This window comes from Ciona intestinalis, chromosome 2 (genome assembly GCF_000224145.3).
Source record: "Ciona intestinalis chromosome 2, KH, whole genome shotgun sequence".
In the NCBI taxonomy this organism is placed as follows: domain Eukaryota; kingdom Metazoa; phylum Chordata; class Ascidiacea; order Phlebobranchia; family Cionidae; genus Ciona; species Ciona intestinalis.
In genome coordinates, this window is record NC_020167.2 from 1,353,889 (window position 1) to 1,368,457 (window position 14,569).

The 14,569-nt window shown below is 34.6% G+C and overlaps 4 protein-coding genes across 4 annotated transcripts; all 4 read left to right on the plus strand.

The window, feature by feature from the left end:
• The first annotated feature begins 134 nt into the window (after positions 1–134).
• LOC100187364 (sialin) lies at positions 135–5,553 on the plus strand. The gene is made up of 11 exons (XM_026840845.1): positions 135–331; positions 449–639; positions 1,492–1,595; positions 2,074–2,203; positions 2,267–2,450; positions 2,760–2,875; positions 3,007–3,165; positions 3,366–3,498; positions 4,051–4,198; positions 4,457–4,550; positions 4,994–5,553. The coding sequence occupies exons 1-11, from the start codon at positions 217–219 to the stop codon at positions 5,150–5,152; spliced, it is 1,533 nt and encodes a 510-aa protein (XP_026696646.1). The 5' UTR covers positions 135–216; the 3' UTR covers positions 5,153–5,553.
• Positions 5,554–5,794: 241 nt separating this feature from the next.
• On the plus strand, positions 5,795–9,090 carry LOC100184979 (nucleoporin Nup37). The gene is made up of 6 exons (XM_002123625.2): positions 5,795–6,128; positions 6,799–6,932; positions 7,130–7,313; positions 7,917–8,115; positions 8,317–8,452; positions 8,825–9,090. Exons 1-6 carry the CDS (start codon positions 5,912–5,914, stop codon positions 8,942–8,944), a joined length of 990 nt encoding a protein of 329 aa, XP_002123661.1. The 5' UTR covers positions 5,795–5,911; the 3' UTR covers positions 8,945–9,090.
• Positions 9,091–9,123: 33 nt separating this feature from the next.
• Positions 9,124–11,126, plus strand: LOC100187363 (6-phosphogluconolactonase-like). Its single transcript, XM_026840879.1, has 5 exons — positions 9,124–9,250; positions 9,495–9,640; positions 10,002–10,205; positions 10,574–10,714; positions 11,013–11,126. Exons 1-5 carry the CDS (start codon positions 9,124–9,126, stop codon positions 11,124–11,126), a joined length of 732 nt encoding a protein of 243 aa, XP_026696680.1.
• A 584-nt stretch (positions 11,127–11,710) lies between these two features.
• On the plus strand, positions 11,711–14,569 carry LOC100182509. Its single transcript, XM_002124102.4, has 8 exons — positions 11,711–11,823; positions 11,976–12,060; positions 12,789–12,909; positions 13,069–13,196; positions 13,260–13,309; positions 13,390–13,493; positions 13,791–13,906; positions 14,093–14,569. Exons 2-8 carry the CDS (start codon positions 11,983–11,985, stop codon positions 14,291–14,293), a joined length of 798 nt encoding a protein of 265 aa, XP_002124138.1. The 5' UTR covers positions 11,711–11,823; positions 11,976–11,982; the 3' UTR covers positions 14,294–14,569.

The following is a 14,569-nucleotide window of genomic DNA, read 5'->3' on the forward strand; positions in this document are numbered from 1 at the left end:
CCGATTCTACTAATATTATGCTAATTAGTTTAAAACGTACTCATTCATTAGATCTGTGATCTCTTGGTTAGTTTTTTTGTCAAAATTCAGGTTTAGTGTTTTGGCAGAATGCAGGCAGGATTTCAAAAGGAACCCGTACAGTAAGCAAATGGTGTTTTGCACTTTTGCAGCACGGCGCGAGTTTTTAAAATACGACTAATTACAAATAGTTTAAACATGACAACAATATCAAGTTCTGAAGAAGAGTCAATAAACACGAGTACGAGTACCTCACCTATCTTGAATAGCAATGAGAATAGTAACAAGGAATATTTTAAAAAACCTCCAACGGGTGAGTACTTTATGAGTTGTATAAAAAGACACTGGCTAAATATTCTTTTGATTTGCATTAATAAATTGCTAAGAGCACATGCATTTTGATGTTTAATTTGTGATATTTTTATTTTAGTTAAAACATGGCTGTCAACAAGATTCTGTTTGGCGTACCTGGCTTGTTTCGGCTTCATGAATGTATATGCACTGAGGGTGAATCTTAGTGTTGCAATTCTTTCAATGGTCAACTCAAGTTATATGGAGATTCACACACACAACAACATCAGTGATGCATGTCCTGCATCACCATCTCACAAGAATTCAACGGTCAGCAGTCTTTGTGTTTATAAAACGCGCATGTATACTCCACTTAAGTTTATTTTGCAACTTCATATATAACATAGGTGGCTACTAGCAACTTGCTAGTAGTGTATGTCTGTTCTGGTTGTAGGGTTTAGTGGTTTACTGGTTAGTATATTATATTATATTGTAAACGCGTGCTCGGGATCGTAATTTATAGAAAGCTTTTAGTCTGTGAAGTATGGGGGTATCTAATAAAACTACGGGTTCCAAGCGGTTGCAAATATTTTGATTACTTTGACCAGAAATGCTACGCGGCCATGTCTAATAGATGTTAGATGACCATTCGAGTTTAACAAACCAACTTTTGGTCCGATACCTTGAATGGTTTTTAAGTTATGGTTAAAAAACATTAATGAGGCTGCAGATATTTCGGTTATTTCTATAACTCAAAAACCATTTGACGTATCGGACCTTAAGTTGGTTGGTTAAACTTGTATGGTCATTTGACATCTATTGGACTTGGCCGCGTAGCGTTTCTGGTCGAAATAAACAAAATATCTGCAACCGCTTGCAACCCGTAGTTTTATTAGGGACCCAAATGCACATATAATTTTGTTTACAAACTTTTGGTTCTGCACGCCATAAGTTGTCCCACAGAAGCCAATTGGTTAAATAATGAACCAGGTATTAAAACCAAGTAGGATTTGCTAATGTGACTTGAAAATGACATGCTTTGCACACAAATTTTTATTATTAGCACCCCCTCGAAAACATATCATCTTGCTCCTATTATATTTTCAGTTACTGTCATATTCTGCAGACTGGCCTGGTGGTGTAAAAGTAACTAAACTACTTTGTATTTTTTCACGTAGCTAGACAGGAGAATTTAACTGGGATGCCCACAAAAGATCTTTGGTATTGGGAGCCTTTTTCTATGGATATATTCTCACTCAGCTACCAGGAGGCTATCTTGCAGGCAGGTGAGTTTGTCAAGTATAATACAGACTGTAAGTGTGTGTGAAGGTTGACTGTGTTTTAAGCACAGATTTAATGATAAAATTCATTTAAATTTTACTAAAGATTGAATATTAAAGAGCCACTATAACAGCTGGAAGTACTGTGCGTGCTTGCTGTTTTTTCTTTGACCAATCAGATGAACTTAAAGTTTACCATTCTTCCTGCTTTGGTATTCATGCGCATGTTTCGCATGCTATAAAGCTCTCCTATTTCCTGTGTTTGGAGGACAGTCATGTATTGGAGAGCTTGTGCTGTCCCCACCCCAAGCACGAGCGCATGCACAGTATTGCCAGGCTGCCAGCTGTTATGGTGGCTCTTCAATATTTTGTCCTAATGCATAAAATTGAATTAAAAAAAATGTAAAATCTATATATATTATATATCATTAGTTCTGTGTTGAAGTCGCAGTGAATAGCTACATTAATAAGTTTATATTTGTAGGTTTGGTGGGAAGTGGTTGTTTGGTCTTGGTATTTTGTGCACATCTGTCCTAACACTGCTTACTCCTGTTGCTACTCGAACCAGTTTTGTTCTTCTTATTATTCTGCGTATTTTCGAGGGAATTGGGGAGGTAGGAACCAGTTTAAAGTGTTCACCATGTTTCTTTGTAGTCATATGTTTTTAATGTTTTTAGGGTGTAACCTTTCCAGCCATGCATTCAATGTGGGGGATATGGGCTCCACCAAGCGAGCGTAGCAGGTTAGTCTCCATCACATATGCTGGTTGTCATCTGGGAACTGTGATTGCACAACCTATATCAGGGATTCTGTGTGCATCAACATTTTTGGGCGGTTGGCCATCTGTTTTCTATGTGTTTGGTAAGATTACACTATTTGTTGTTTATTGCTATAAAGGCATTTCTGTATATTTAATATGTGAAAATGGTAAATAAGCTGACAAAATGGGTGGTTGGAAAGTTAGTAAGTTAAATATTACATGCACATTTTGAATGTAACTGAACCATGTGTATATATTATATGTGCGAATACACTCAAACGAAAATAATATAAACATTTAACCTAGCTAACATAAGACATATGGTATGGTTTCCTCTGTAGTATCTGCTAAAGATTAGTCATTAGCCAATACATATATATCTAAAGTAAGGCGTATTTGTTGACATCCAGGTACACTGGGTATTTTATGGTGCATTGTATGGTTCATATTTGCACACAGCAAACCTGCCGACCATCCAAGGATAACAACTTCGGAACTTAATTACATTCAATCCAACCTTGAACCGGTAACTAGTTCCAGTAGTTCGTAAACATTTTTGTACTGTATTTAGTATATATCCTTTTAGTAAGCCATAACTTAAGGCCATACTATAGGTCCAATCCAACTGTATTTATGGATAAGATTTCATTTCTTCAGAAAGATGACTCAGTGTCAGTTCCATGGTGGGAAATAGCAACCAGCAAAAGAGTATGGGCCATCAGTATAGCTCACTTCTGCAACAACTGGGGCTTTTACACGTTACTTACTTGTCTTCCCACGTACTTGAAAGATGTTTTAAAGTTTGACATACAACAGGTGCCAAACCTTGCTTTTTTGTTTTTTTATTAGCAAAAACTAATTAAGCATAGTATAACCATTTCTTTAAATATTTTTTTAAACCAGCTAACTTGTACTAAGGATTGAGGAATAATATGTAAAGTGTATTCAATTCAAAAAATCTTTTTGATGGAAATGTGAAACCATATTAACAATATTGACACTAACATTTTGTTTAGGATGGATTCATATCAGCGTTGCCTTATCTTGTGATGTGGATCAGTATAAACTTTAACGGACTATTGGCAGATTATCTGCGTGAAAAAGAAATCCTTAACACAACACAAACAAGGAAAATATTCAATGCAGTTGGTAAGTTTAATATATGAACGATGAAACGATCACTTGCCGCATTTGTAACGTTTAAATGCACTACCACAGTCGAATGTGTGTTAACCTTGTTCTCTACATTTATTAGAACTGTAATAACTAATATCTAATAAATGATAAATTACATGTAAAATTATCCACTACATATCCATTACAAATAATCCCATTACAGAATGATCCATAACATTACTTTACCATCAAAACAACTTCCAGTTTAAAATGAAGATTAATTGTAAACAAGTAGTACTTGGGGCATCTCATTAATTATTAATCCCAATCACCATAAACGGATTTCCATTGATTTACTAACACACACAAATTATATTTATTCTTTTTCCAATACTACATTTACAGTGCTGCATTATCTAGGTTGCATGACAGGTTTTATTTTTAACAGCATTCATCTAATTTTTTCATTATTACCTAAATGATATTATTAACAGATTTAATTTACGACCATTTCATGTTTTCGAATAGGTTTCATTATATCATAGCTTCCATAACCTTTTCGCTCATTTGTCATTTGTGTTTTAGCTTTCATTGGGCCTGGTATCTTTCTGGTTGCATCTGGGTTTGTGGGTTGCAACAAAGTAGCAGCGGTTAGTTTGATCTGCCTTGCCACTGCATTCAACGGCGCTGGTTTCCCTGGTTTTAATACCAACCATGTAGATATTGGGCCACGGTAAGCAAACACATAAAACTCAATACAAATATTGTGTGCTAATACTGCAGGAGATATGACATTAAATATTTGTGCGCTTATAGTGTTGTTAATATTGTATGTGAAAATTCAAAAATACTTTATATATATTTTATAATTAAACTGAATTATGCTATTTTATTTACTGATCTTATAATAAAATGAATTATTTATTGTTTTAAAATGTATATACAGTACATTAGATGGTTTTGAGGCTAATGTCAGCACATTATTTTCTAGATATGCAGGTATACTGATGGGTATAACCAATACATGGGCTACAATCCCAGGTTTTGCTGCACCAGCTGTGGTTGGCCTTCTTACTGAAAACAATGTAAGTTAATTTAACAAAAACATGATATATATTAAAACCTAGAAATCAAACTTACATTTGAAAGCATTTAAACTAGGTGTAGTAATTTTTAATCATTAAACTATGTGAAAGAGAATCATGTTACCATGATATGGAAAAGTCGGCAACCTACCTGAATGTATGTATGAATATAACTTACTTTATTCTTGTGTAGCCGGAAAACGACAGTTGTTGCAATACGGGTGTTAAAACACCTGACCACTGGGTTCGAGCAATTGCTGTTAAGTGTCTTGCCCAAGGACACATTCACCCACAATGGTAGCAGCAACAAGACTTGAATCCATTGTTTTGGTTACTGGCAGGTGCGCTAACCACTTTGCCACGGCGCCGGACTTACCTATCCACTTGACATGTCTGTTAAACTCTTATTTAGTTTTGTTTCATATTATGTCATTTATCCTTAGCCCAGCAGAAGTCAATGGCGCATTGTGTTCTACATTGCCGCCGGTGTTTATCTGACTGGAACTATCCTCTACTCACTGATGGCAACTGGTGAAGAGCAGGAATGGAACAGAGGCAAAAAGAAAGTTGAGCTGGATCAAAAGCAGCCTTTACTGCAGTGATTTAATGTTTTTCTTAGTTTGAATAGTGCTATTTGATTGTTTTATTGCTTCCAAGTATTGATTTTGATCATGTGCAATACTTCTTTCTTCTTTTTTTAATTTAGAAGTCCCTCTGTTTTTGTAAGAATAGGCCAAGATTGTGTGATTACCATATATTGCAGTTTGCCTTACTGGTATTGATTGATGGAGCCAAAATAGTTTAAAATTTAAGAATCTGTGCCCGATGTGATTTTCAAATGTGCCTTGTTTTATTGATATCTTTAAGATTCGAAAACTTTTTTCTATTTTGGTGTTTGTTTTAAAAATTTTGGGTGATTGTTTTGATTTTGTTCCAATTTAAAAAAGTTTTTCCAAAATGTTTTGTATGGCTAGGTGAGTACCTAAATACAGAATTTTTGAAACATTGTTTGTGAACAGTTTGCAACCCTGAGTCAGTTAATGTCCGCCATATTAGATAAAAAATAGCGGATTAGGATTAGGGTAATAAAAAACGCACAATAATAGCACGCGTGATACCTTTATCCCGGTAAGTAATCGGGAATCCCAAAATTCAAATTTGTGCGGTTTGTTATATAAACAGAATGGTCCCACAAAAATACGCCCGGCGGGGCCTGATGGGAAAAATAGGGTCTTGCAGGTACTTTTTTTATGTTCCGTCTCATCGGGCGCCGCCGGGCGTTTATATCTGATCCCATCAGAACGAAGCGCGTATGGAGAGACGCAGAGTAACGGTGATAGTAGACTCCACCAGGTTTTGAAATGTACGACAATGTAATTCACACAGACGGGTTTGTTTCTGCCATCGAGTTTTGTCCATACGAGTCTGCGACCAAATTATTGGCGTATTCAAGTGCGGAATACCTCCACATTTGCTCTGTGACTTTCCAACATGAAGAACAGAGCAGCCAGCAGGAGAAACAACCCGTTCGTTCAGTTGTAACTCACCATGAACATCTAAAAAAATACAGCCAAGATGGTAAGTAAACTGGCTTGTAGTTTCATATGTATGTGCCTCAAAAAAAAAAATTATTCTTCCCGCTGGTGTCAAGTAAAAGTTTTGCTCTAATGTTTCTCAGGTCTCCATATTATCGACTGTAAGTTTGTTTGTTTTTTTTAATTCAGACATTTGTATCTAAAACGGACGCTATACGATTCCCATTTTGAGTGTTTTCATTTGTACGAGTACAAAGAGATTGGCCAGTTTGCAGAGTATGGCAGTTACTGAAGAGATCTCGCGTGTGCAAGACCGGTTATTTTTCGCGTGCGAGCGTGCTATCATTAAAAATCTGCGTGCAAAGCATGTACATTTTCAAGCCATGATATTATTAACACACGTTAGGAAATCTTACTTAATTTAATACATAATTTTTCTTTGTTTAATTAATTGGCGTGAGTGAGACAAATTGTGGCATGCATCACCAAAAGTCTGTAAAAAAATCGCGCATGCACCTGCCATACCCTGCAGTCTGGGAGATTGGTGGTGCCGCCTATTATGTTTAGATTAGCTGACCCTTTATCTCTGCACTACAATGTGGAGATAAGGTAGTACAATTGCTTTACTATTTTACTGAATTTTTTTTCGCAAGGTAAATGCTTTTAATCTTGTTGTTCAGAATTTAAACTTACAGTAAAACCACTGTGCGCAGGTATCACTAGCATCTCATGGTCACCGTCAAGCTCAATGAAATACCTTCCAAGATGCGGCAAACTGGCTCTTGGATTACTTAACTCTAAAGTTATCATTCTAACCACCGACTTTAAAGAAGAAACAACCCACACAGTAAGTAAGTGTGATGTAGTGTTATTATTTTCAGGTACGATACTTTTAGGAAGTAAATAAGTATTCTAGTTTTAATTTGCCTTGGGACTTTATTTGTTCATTTGTGTTGCAGGTTTCCACAGTTTAGCATTATTAATAGTAATGTGTTTTATAAAGTATAATTCAATTAACCTGTTTTGAAATCAAAATGTTTGCAGACGCTTGAAGGTCACAAGAGCGGTGTTAATTCTGTTGCTTTTGAGCCATTGGAGGGCAATAAACTTGCTTCTGTAAGCGATGACAACACATGTAGGATTTGGGATTCCGTAAATGAGAGCATTCTCCATGTATTGTGTTTGCAACACGCTGGAATAAATGTTTGCTGGAACAGACTTGAACCTGGTAAATATTTTTATGATTATAAGTCTTTTTTTTATCACCAACTAATATTTTATTTTCAAGACCAATTTAAGATATATTTAATATATATTTATTTTTACAACCAACCAATAGAATTTTTTCGCGCTAATCCACAGCGCATACTTCTAACGACCGTTACATCATGAAACGTGATAACTACTAGTTATGTCTTGTTGTAAACTATTTGTCCTGTCTGTATGCTCTGGACTAATCTCGTTCATTTGTTGCCCCAGGTTTTGAGTCGCTTGTTTTTGAAAGCATTCTTTTCTTTTCTGTTGTCTGTAGTTTGCGTTGTGTATATAGTAGGGTGGGGAAAACGGGACACCTTTTACCTCTATTTTCTCGGCCCGTTTAGTAGTAAACAAAGATCATTCAAGAAAATATAAAACTATATGCCCATGACTCCCATTGACCGTTAGTAATTGTTTAAAACATGATCAGGATACTTAGATATTATGTGCTAAAGGTGTCCCATCTTCCCCCACCCTACTATATTAAATGTTATGTGTACATACAAATTCAGTCTGATAAAGCCTATATTATCCAAACTTGTAATAAAAATACAATATGTCTATTTCATTACAGATGTACTCATGGTAGCGGAACTTTCTGGTAGCATCCGGTTTTATAGTTTGGATGAAGAAAATGAAGCACCATTGCCACTTAAATGGCTGCATTGTGGAAGGGGTAACCTTACAGCCGCTGATTGGTGCCCCATTAACCCCATGAAAGTAGGGGCTGCTGTTGGTACTGAATGGGTGTTGTGGGACTCTACTAAATCTAGGTCAGTTGAAATTTGTAACAGAACCACGTTCTGTCATAAATTAGTGTTCTTTGTTTAACTGATATGAACGCTTAAGTATTATTAAAATACGACGTTCATGAGTGCTAAACCACGATGTATTCTGTACAAATTTCTGCCCAAAAGTATTCTTAAATTCCTGCCTAAAATATTCTGATACTATTTCTATTTATTATGTGTCAGTCTTTCGGAGGATACACGGCAATGTCATGTTGGTGGAAGCATCATGTTCCGGTGGTCTCGACAGAATGAAGATGTTTTTCTCACTCAAGGAAGACCAAAACATTCACTTAAAATTCACCATCTGGGTCACAGGGAAGTAAGCATATTTCTTCCCATTCTTAGCTATGTGTTTTAACTTGTTTAAAAGTTGATTTGAGGTGTTACATAACACACCAACGTTCCATGTCCAGTGTAATGGTTTAACTGTGCCCTGCTTTTCCTATATAAAAAAATTTTAAATGTCACTTGACACTTGTTTATTCTAGCACGACATGGCAGCGACAGTTATTATAACACGGCTGTTTTGTTTCATACACCGTATGCTCACTTTCGATTTTTTGCCTTTGTGTATATTGTATCAATTGATAAATACACTACTAGTACTAACTTACACATTTAAATTAATACCGATACTTTCACGATTTCTTTTTATTTCATATTTGAACCCTTTATGTCCTCTATTTTTCAGTTACTACGCCATGAAACATTACAAGTAGGAAGTGGAGCAACATGGCACGCCATTCATCCTATATGTGCTGTAGCTGGATCGCAACACATCCAATTTTATGATGTTTCCTCAGATCTTTGATTACTTTAGTTGTCACACATGTTAGCGCTGTCATTTCTAACTAAGCGATTGTTTTGTTTTGTGCACCAATGCTGAAAATTGAAATGTTGATATTAATCATTTGTATGATTTTTTATCCACACTGCCAAAATGATATTTCTTTATAGGATAAGGTAGTAGTAGGTAAATTCAACTTAAACATGTCTACTGCCTGTACCACTGAGAAACATGTTTTTCCTACTATAAAGGAGGTGGCAAATTTTTCTTCAGAGCTAATCACCAAAACTGCAACTGAAGCAATTTCTCAGAGAGGAGTCTTCACCTTGGGTGAGGTTTTTAACTTTAATTTATTCTGAATTCGGTATTATATTCTTTAAACGTTTCTGTGAGATGCATACAATTTGTTACAAATCAGCACTTGATATATCAGAAATAGTGCTTTTCTGGTTCTTTTTATTAATACTTTTATAAAAAATAGTGCTTTTCTGGTTCTTTTATTAATACTATTATTAATACTAGAATACGACAGTATGTATAACATAGGGTATTTTTTTAAACACACATTTTCCAGGGGTATCAGGGGGAAGCATAATCGGTATTCTCGCCGACAAGTTGCTTGACAATCCACTTGTTGAATGGGGAAAGTGGAAAGTTTTCTTTTGTGATGAAAGGTTGACTGAGTTTTCAAACAGTGATAGCACATATGGCCAATTTAGGGTATCTTTTGAAATGATTTACATTAAATTTGATTTAGTTTGATTTCTATTTTTACCAATTAAGATATGTCCAATCTTGGCAGCTTTGTAGGGTATAGGTTTTAGAAAAAATATTTTAGCAGCTAATATTATAAAAAAAGAATGGTTTATCAACCAATTATTTTGCTGAGACTTCATTATTGTTTAGTCTTTCCTTTATTAATGCAATAAACCTTTGTTCAAATATATATTGTTAGATTTGTTACTTTGCAAAACCAGCTCCAAAACTATCTAATGCCTGGCAGCAATATTAGCATTATAGAAACGATTGTTGAAAAATATCTGTTATGTCTATTTTTTGCCTAAGTTTACACTAATTTTAGGAAAAATTAATTGACAAGGCCAATTGTCACGACTCCTGGTTTCCAATCGACCCCAATCTTCCGGTGGCCGAATGTGCAGTGGATTATGAAAGTAAACTACGTTCAGTATTCTCTGGTGAATTACCTAAGTTTGACTTGCTTCTGTTAGGAATGGGACCAGATGGTCACACCTGTTCATTGTTTCCAGGACATAAGTTGCTGAATGTGAGTTTCCATTTGTGTTTTAAGATTGCAACTGATCATAAATTTGATCAGGGCTGTAAACGGAATGTAACATTCTAATTAACACTCTGAAATGTGTAATGGATACAAATATAAAAGTCATCATAAATAGACCTCAAGAAGGAGTATTATGATAAAAAATTACGGCTAATCGGGCTGCAAGTGGTAAACGCAAAAGACAAACCAAATTAATCTAATTGAGTTGCACAATATATGAAATAAGATTTAAAGGTTGCTTTTCCATGTCAGTCAAGTTTTAAAGTTTGCTGTGCCTAGCTGGTAAATTTTATATACAAAAGTACATGGAAAATGTTTTATTACAAAGTTCCAAGTATTTTTTTTTATTCCAGGAAACAAAAAGTTGGATTGCTCCAATCGATGATTCGCCCAAACCTCCGCCATGTCGAGTTACTATGACTTTTCCAGTACTAAACAACGCTTGCAATGTTGCTTTCATTTCAACAGGAGGAAGCAAGGCGGATACAATTAAAGTGAGACAATTTCTGTTGATTCTCTATGTATGTGTTTTAAAATGTATTTAAGTCTAAGTCTTAAACAATTTTAGTCTCTACCAAAACGCTAGAACAAGAATTGCAGTTTAAACTGTTGCTTTTTATAAAAAATACTTTTTTATCTTTTTGTGAGACTACTTTTAATAGTTTTAATATCACATCAAATCCAGTCAGATACATGTAAACATTGGTGAAAACTTATTTGCCGTCTGCATTACCCTATACACCCCATGGCTAATTTAGGTTATATATTTAATATTCTATATGTCTTATCTAGAAAATTTTTGCTTCTCATTCCGATGGAAAACCTCTTCTTCCTGCTGCTCGTGTGCAACCAAAGAATGGTGTTTTGCATTGGATCATGGACCAATCTGCAGCCAGCAAATTGTAGATGGCAGTCTTTTTAAAAAGGAGTGCTAATTTTACTTTCTATCACTATCTGTATATATATGCTTTACAAATTGTCTGTGCAATTTTTATGCCATGTATAAATGACGTTTGTATTGGTTACTATAAAGTAGTTTAATTTGAATCATAGTTGACGTTTTAATGTGTGTTGTATGGCATTTAATTAAATAAATATTATTCGTCTTCATATGAATGTGTATTTAAATTAAGCTGTGGTCTCGATGCTTCGAAATATTTGTAATGTATTTTCCAGTAAGTAGTTCACCATTAACTGTATCCATGCAAAATACAAACAAATAAAACTACATTGTTTATTTGCTTCGTGCGTTATATTAAATACTGATATGGGAAATATAGTTTCTGGGTTAGACGCCCAATACGTCTACCAGTGTGGGCGTAGTGGCAACAATGGCGTGGGACATTGAACCAACAATATGGTTAAATGTAGGTAATGGTTGTTTTGCTGATTTGTGAATGCAGAATAACACCTGTTTGCATCTTGCGCGGTAAACACGGGGATTTCCCTGTATTTTGGGAAACTCCCATCTGTTAATTTACATACATATACTAGGACCGCTAGGTGGTAGGAAGTATGTTAACTTCCTCTTATCGTTATTTCACTCACTCAGCGAAATATAAAGCAGAAGTTCTAGGCAAATTGGCAGTTCTAGTTTCTTCAGGTTAAATGTAACTGCATTTCCATATACTATAGTTTAAAAAGATTATTTTGTTTAACATTTAAGTATATAGTAATGTGGATAACTTTATTACATATAAGTGTGTTTAGACTATAAAAAACCTATAATTTTTATTGAAATTAATTTATTATTAGCATAACCATGGACAATGACACTCTTACAGTTAAGTTTTACAATCAATGTGATGCTGATTTTTGGAATGCAATACCTGGAGATCAGGTAATAAAGAAATAAGACCTACTATTTAAATTTTACCAAATTTTAATGCTTCTTATTAAACCAAAAAAAGTAATGTACTTATGTGTCAAGGAGTTGGATAATTTCAATAGCACAATACAATATATAGATGAAAACCAGTAGGCTATAATATGTAGGTGTTTAGTCAGTATGTGTGGGCGAATGTAGCGAAATAAGAAAGCCTTATATATTAGGAGGGGTAAGTTGGGACACCTTTAGCACATAATAACCAAATATCCTGATCGTGATAATTCTTTGAATATTCTTTGTTTACCACCGAATGGGACGAGAAAGTAAAATGAAAAGCGTCTCATCTTCCCCAACCTACTATATGTCAGACTTTGTTCATTACCCAACACCCAGACTGTTTTACATACCACCGTTGTGACTCGGAACTGACTAAGTTTGCTTCTGAACTTCATGTGATATAGCAATACAGGGAAAGACCCCTTACGAGTTAAACCATATGTGCAACTTTGTAAATAAATGTTTGTCTTTATGGTTTACAAATTGAACAACCCATTAGTGTACTTGTATAAGCACGAGAATCATGTCCTTGGGCAGAACATTCATGACAATTGCCTTAAACCAGTGGTCACTAATTTGTCAGAATTATCAGCCATACAATATAAATAAATATACAAATAAAATTTATTATTTCATTCAAAAGATATGCTTTAGGCAAAAAGACATAACGAATATTTTTACAGAGATACAAGTGTTGGGGTGACATTTGCACAACATTGTCGCGACAATGCTTAGTAAATGAAAAAACAAAAAAGCTCATATATGGGTTGTTAAGTGGAGATACTTCTAGGCCTCTGGGTTGTGGTTAGTACTACTTTACTAACAAGATTCTAGAATTTTTAATTTCTAAGAAATACTATATTCCACACTTACAAGAATTAACAATTAACTTATACCATTTAAGCACTTATTAACTTTTTTTGACATTTTGTATCATGCATTTGCAACTATTGTTTATTTCAGATCAAGATGTCAGGGAAAGATCAGAGGACAGAAAAAGAAAAAAGATTAGTGAAAGATCTTTCATGCTTTTAACAGCAAGGTTTGGTTCAACTCAACCACGTAAAGATTCATGTTACCTTGTACAACAGGTTATTCAACTTTTACATTTTCTATTTTGAAATTTAAACTATTTTGTGTATTGTTTTTATTAGGTTCAAAATTTAAGCAATTCCATTGTGAACTATGATGGAGAAACTCTTAGGTTGGTAGAACCTGGGTTTTATTCTGTATTATATGCAAATGCTGTTGTTTTGTGGCTCAGTTTACATTGTTTTCCGATAGTTGGTTTGGTGGAGAAATGACAATGGATGAAGCAGAAAAACGACTTGAATTCAAACCAGATGGAACATACCTTGTTCGGTTTAGTGAAGGTTATGCTGCTCAAGGTTGGTTTCAACATTAATTTTGATAAAGAATCAAACTTGTATTTGCTATGCATCTGCGCAAACATCATGACGAAGAATAAAACTTGTACAGATAAAATGGGCACCACACTACGTGCCTGTGAAAACCAGCTTATGAGTGATATAAGCTTACTGCCTGTGTCCAGTTTCTAAAAATCTTTCCATGAAGCTTACAGAGAAAATCCCCCTCTGTTCAGTAACTTCACAGGTGTTACACAACAGATAAATTATGTACCATCTTTTGTACTGCTATTTGTTTACTGATCCTTTTCCTTTTAGGTGGTTTCGCATTCTCAGTTAAAGGGGTAGTTAAAAAGAAGCCTGCTGAAGGGGTAGTAAAAAAGAAGCCTGCTGAAGGATCATCATCCCACAGCATTTACCATTACAGAATTTTGGTAAAACATATAATTTAAATATATAAATAACAAACAATACAATAAAATTAAGTAAAAAAGTATGAAAACTTTTACCAAGCACAAATCAAATTATGTTACTGTTTACCCCCCCAGTATTCATTTTGTATATGATTGCTTTTATCTTAATGCTGTATAACTTTTGATTTAAATGTTTCTCTTCGAAAGGGTCATCCTGAGACTGCAAGTAGTAGTAATAAATACGATGCTCAACTGAGACTTGATGTGGGTGGGGAAGAGCACGAACTAACATATCCGAATATAGTTGATTTTGTTAAAAATCGAATTCATGGCCATACATTTGATGGTATTCAGGCAGAGTTTGTTTGCCGTAACCTGAAGTTCAATGATATATTGGGTGGTAGATAATAAGATTTTATTATTTCTTTATTTCTCTTTTTATTCTTTAAACAAGCCTTAAGTTTTCAAGTTTAGTAATTTTCATATTAGTTTCTTAGAACCTTTTACATGACTTTATTTGTGATTATTCATGAAACCACGTGTTACTTCCCTTAATGTGATTTAAAGGTTTACCATTTTTACATGACTTTATATGTGATTATTCATGCAATAACATGTTACTTTCTTTAATGTGATTTTATTCTGTTTACCCAAAAAAACTTTGCAGCTGTGCAGACATCTAGG

Excerpts from the sequence above, each read along its gene's own strand:
- LOC100187364 (XM_026840845.1), top strand. The coding sequence starts at position 217 with ATGACAACAATATCAAGTTCTGAAGAAGAGTCAATAAACACGAGTACG. Across the intron at positions 2,204-2,266 it reads TTTTCGAGGGAATTGGGGAG|GGTGTAACCTTTCCAGCCAT; the intron begins GTAGGAACCAGT and ends TAATGTTTTTAG. Across the intron at positions 4,199-4,456 it reads CATGTAGATATTGGGCCACG|ATATGCAGGTATACTGATGG; the intron begins GTAAGCAAACAC and ends ATTATTTTCTAG.
- LOC100184979 (XM_002123625.2), top strand. The coding sequence starts at position 5,912 with ATGTACGACAATGTAATTCACACAGACGGGTTTGTTTCTGCCATCGAG. Across the intron at positions 6,129-6,798 it reads AAAAAAATACAGCCAAGATG|GTATCACTAGCATCTCATGG; the intron begins GTAAGTAAACTG and ends CACTGTGCGCAG. Across the intron at positions 6,933-7,129 it reads AAGAAGAAACAACCCACACA|ACGCTTGAAGGTCACAAGAG; the intron begins GTAAGTAAGTGT and ends AAATGTTTGCAG.
- LOC100187363 (XM_026840879.1), top strand. The coding sequence starts at position 9,124 with ATGTCTACTGCCTGTACCACTGAGAAACATGTTTTTCCTACTATAAAG. Across the intron at positions 9,251-9,494 it reads GAGAGGAGTCTTCACCTTGG|GGGTATCAGGGGGAAGCATA; the intron begins GTGAGGTTTTTA and ends CACATTTTCCAG. Across the intron at positions 9,641-10,001 it reads GCACATATGGCCAATTTAGG|GAAAAATTAATTGACAAGGC; the intron begins GTATCTTTTGAA and ends CACTAATTTTAG.
- LOC100182509 (XM_002124102.4), top strand. The coding sequence starts at position 11,983 with ATGGACAATGACACTCTTACAGTTAAGTTTTACAATCAATGTGATGCT. Across the intron at positions 13,197-13,259 it reads CATGTTACCTTGTACAACAG|GTTCAAAATTTAAGCAATTC; the intron begins GTTATTCAACTT and ends TGTTTTTATTAG. Across the intron at positions 13,494-13,790 it reads TGAAGGTTATGCTGCTCAAG|GTGGTTTCGCATTCTCAGTT; the intron begins GTTGGTTTCAAC and ends TTTTCCTTTTAG.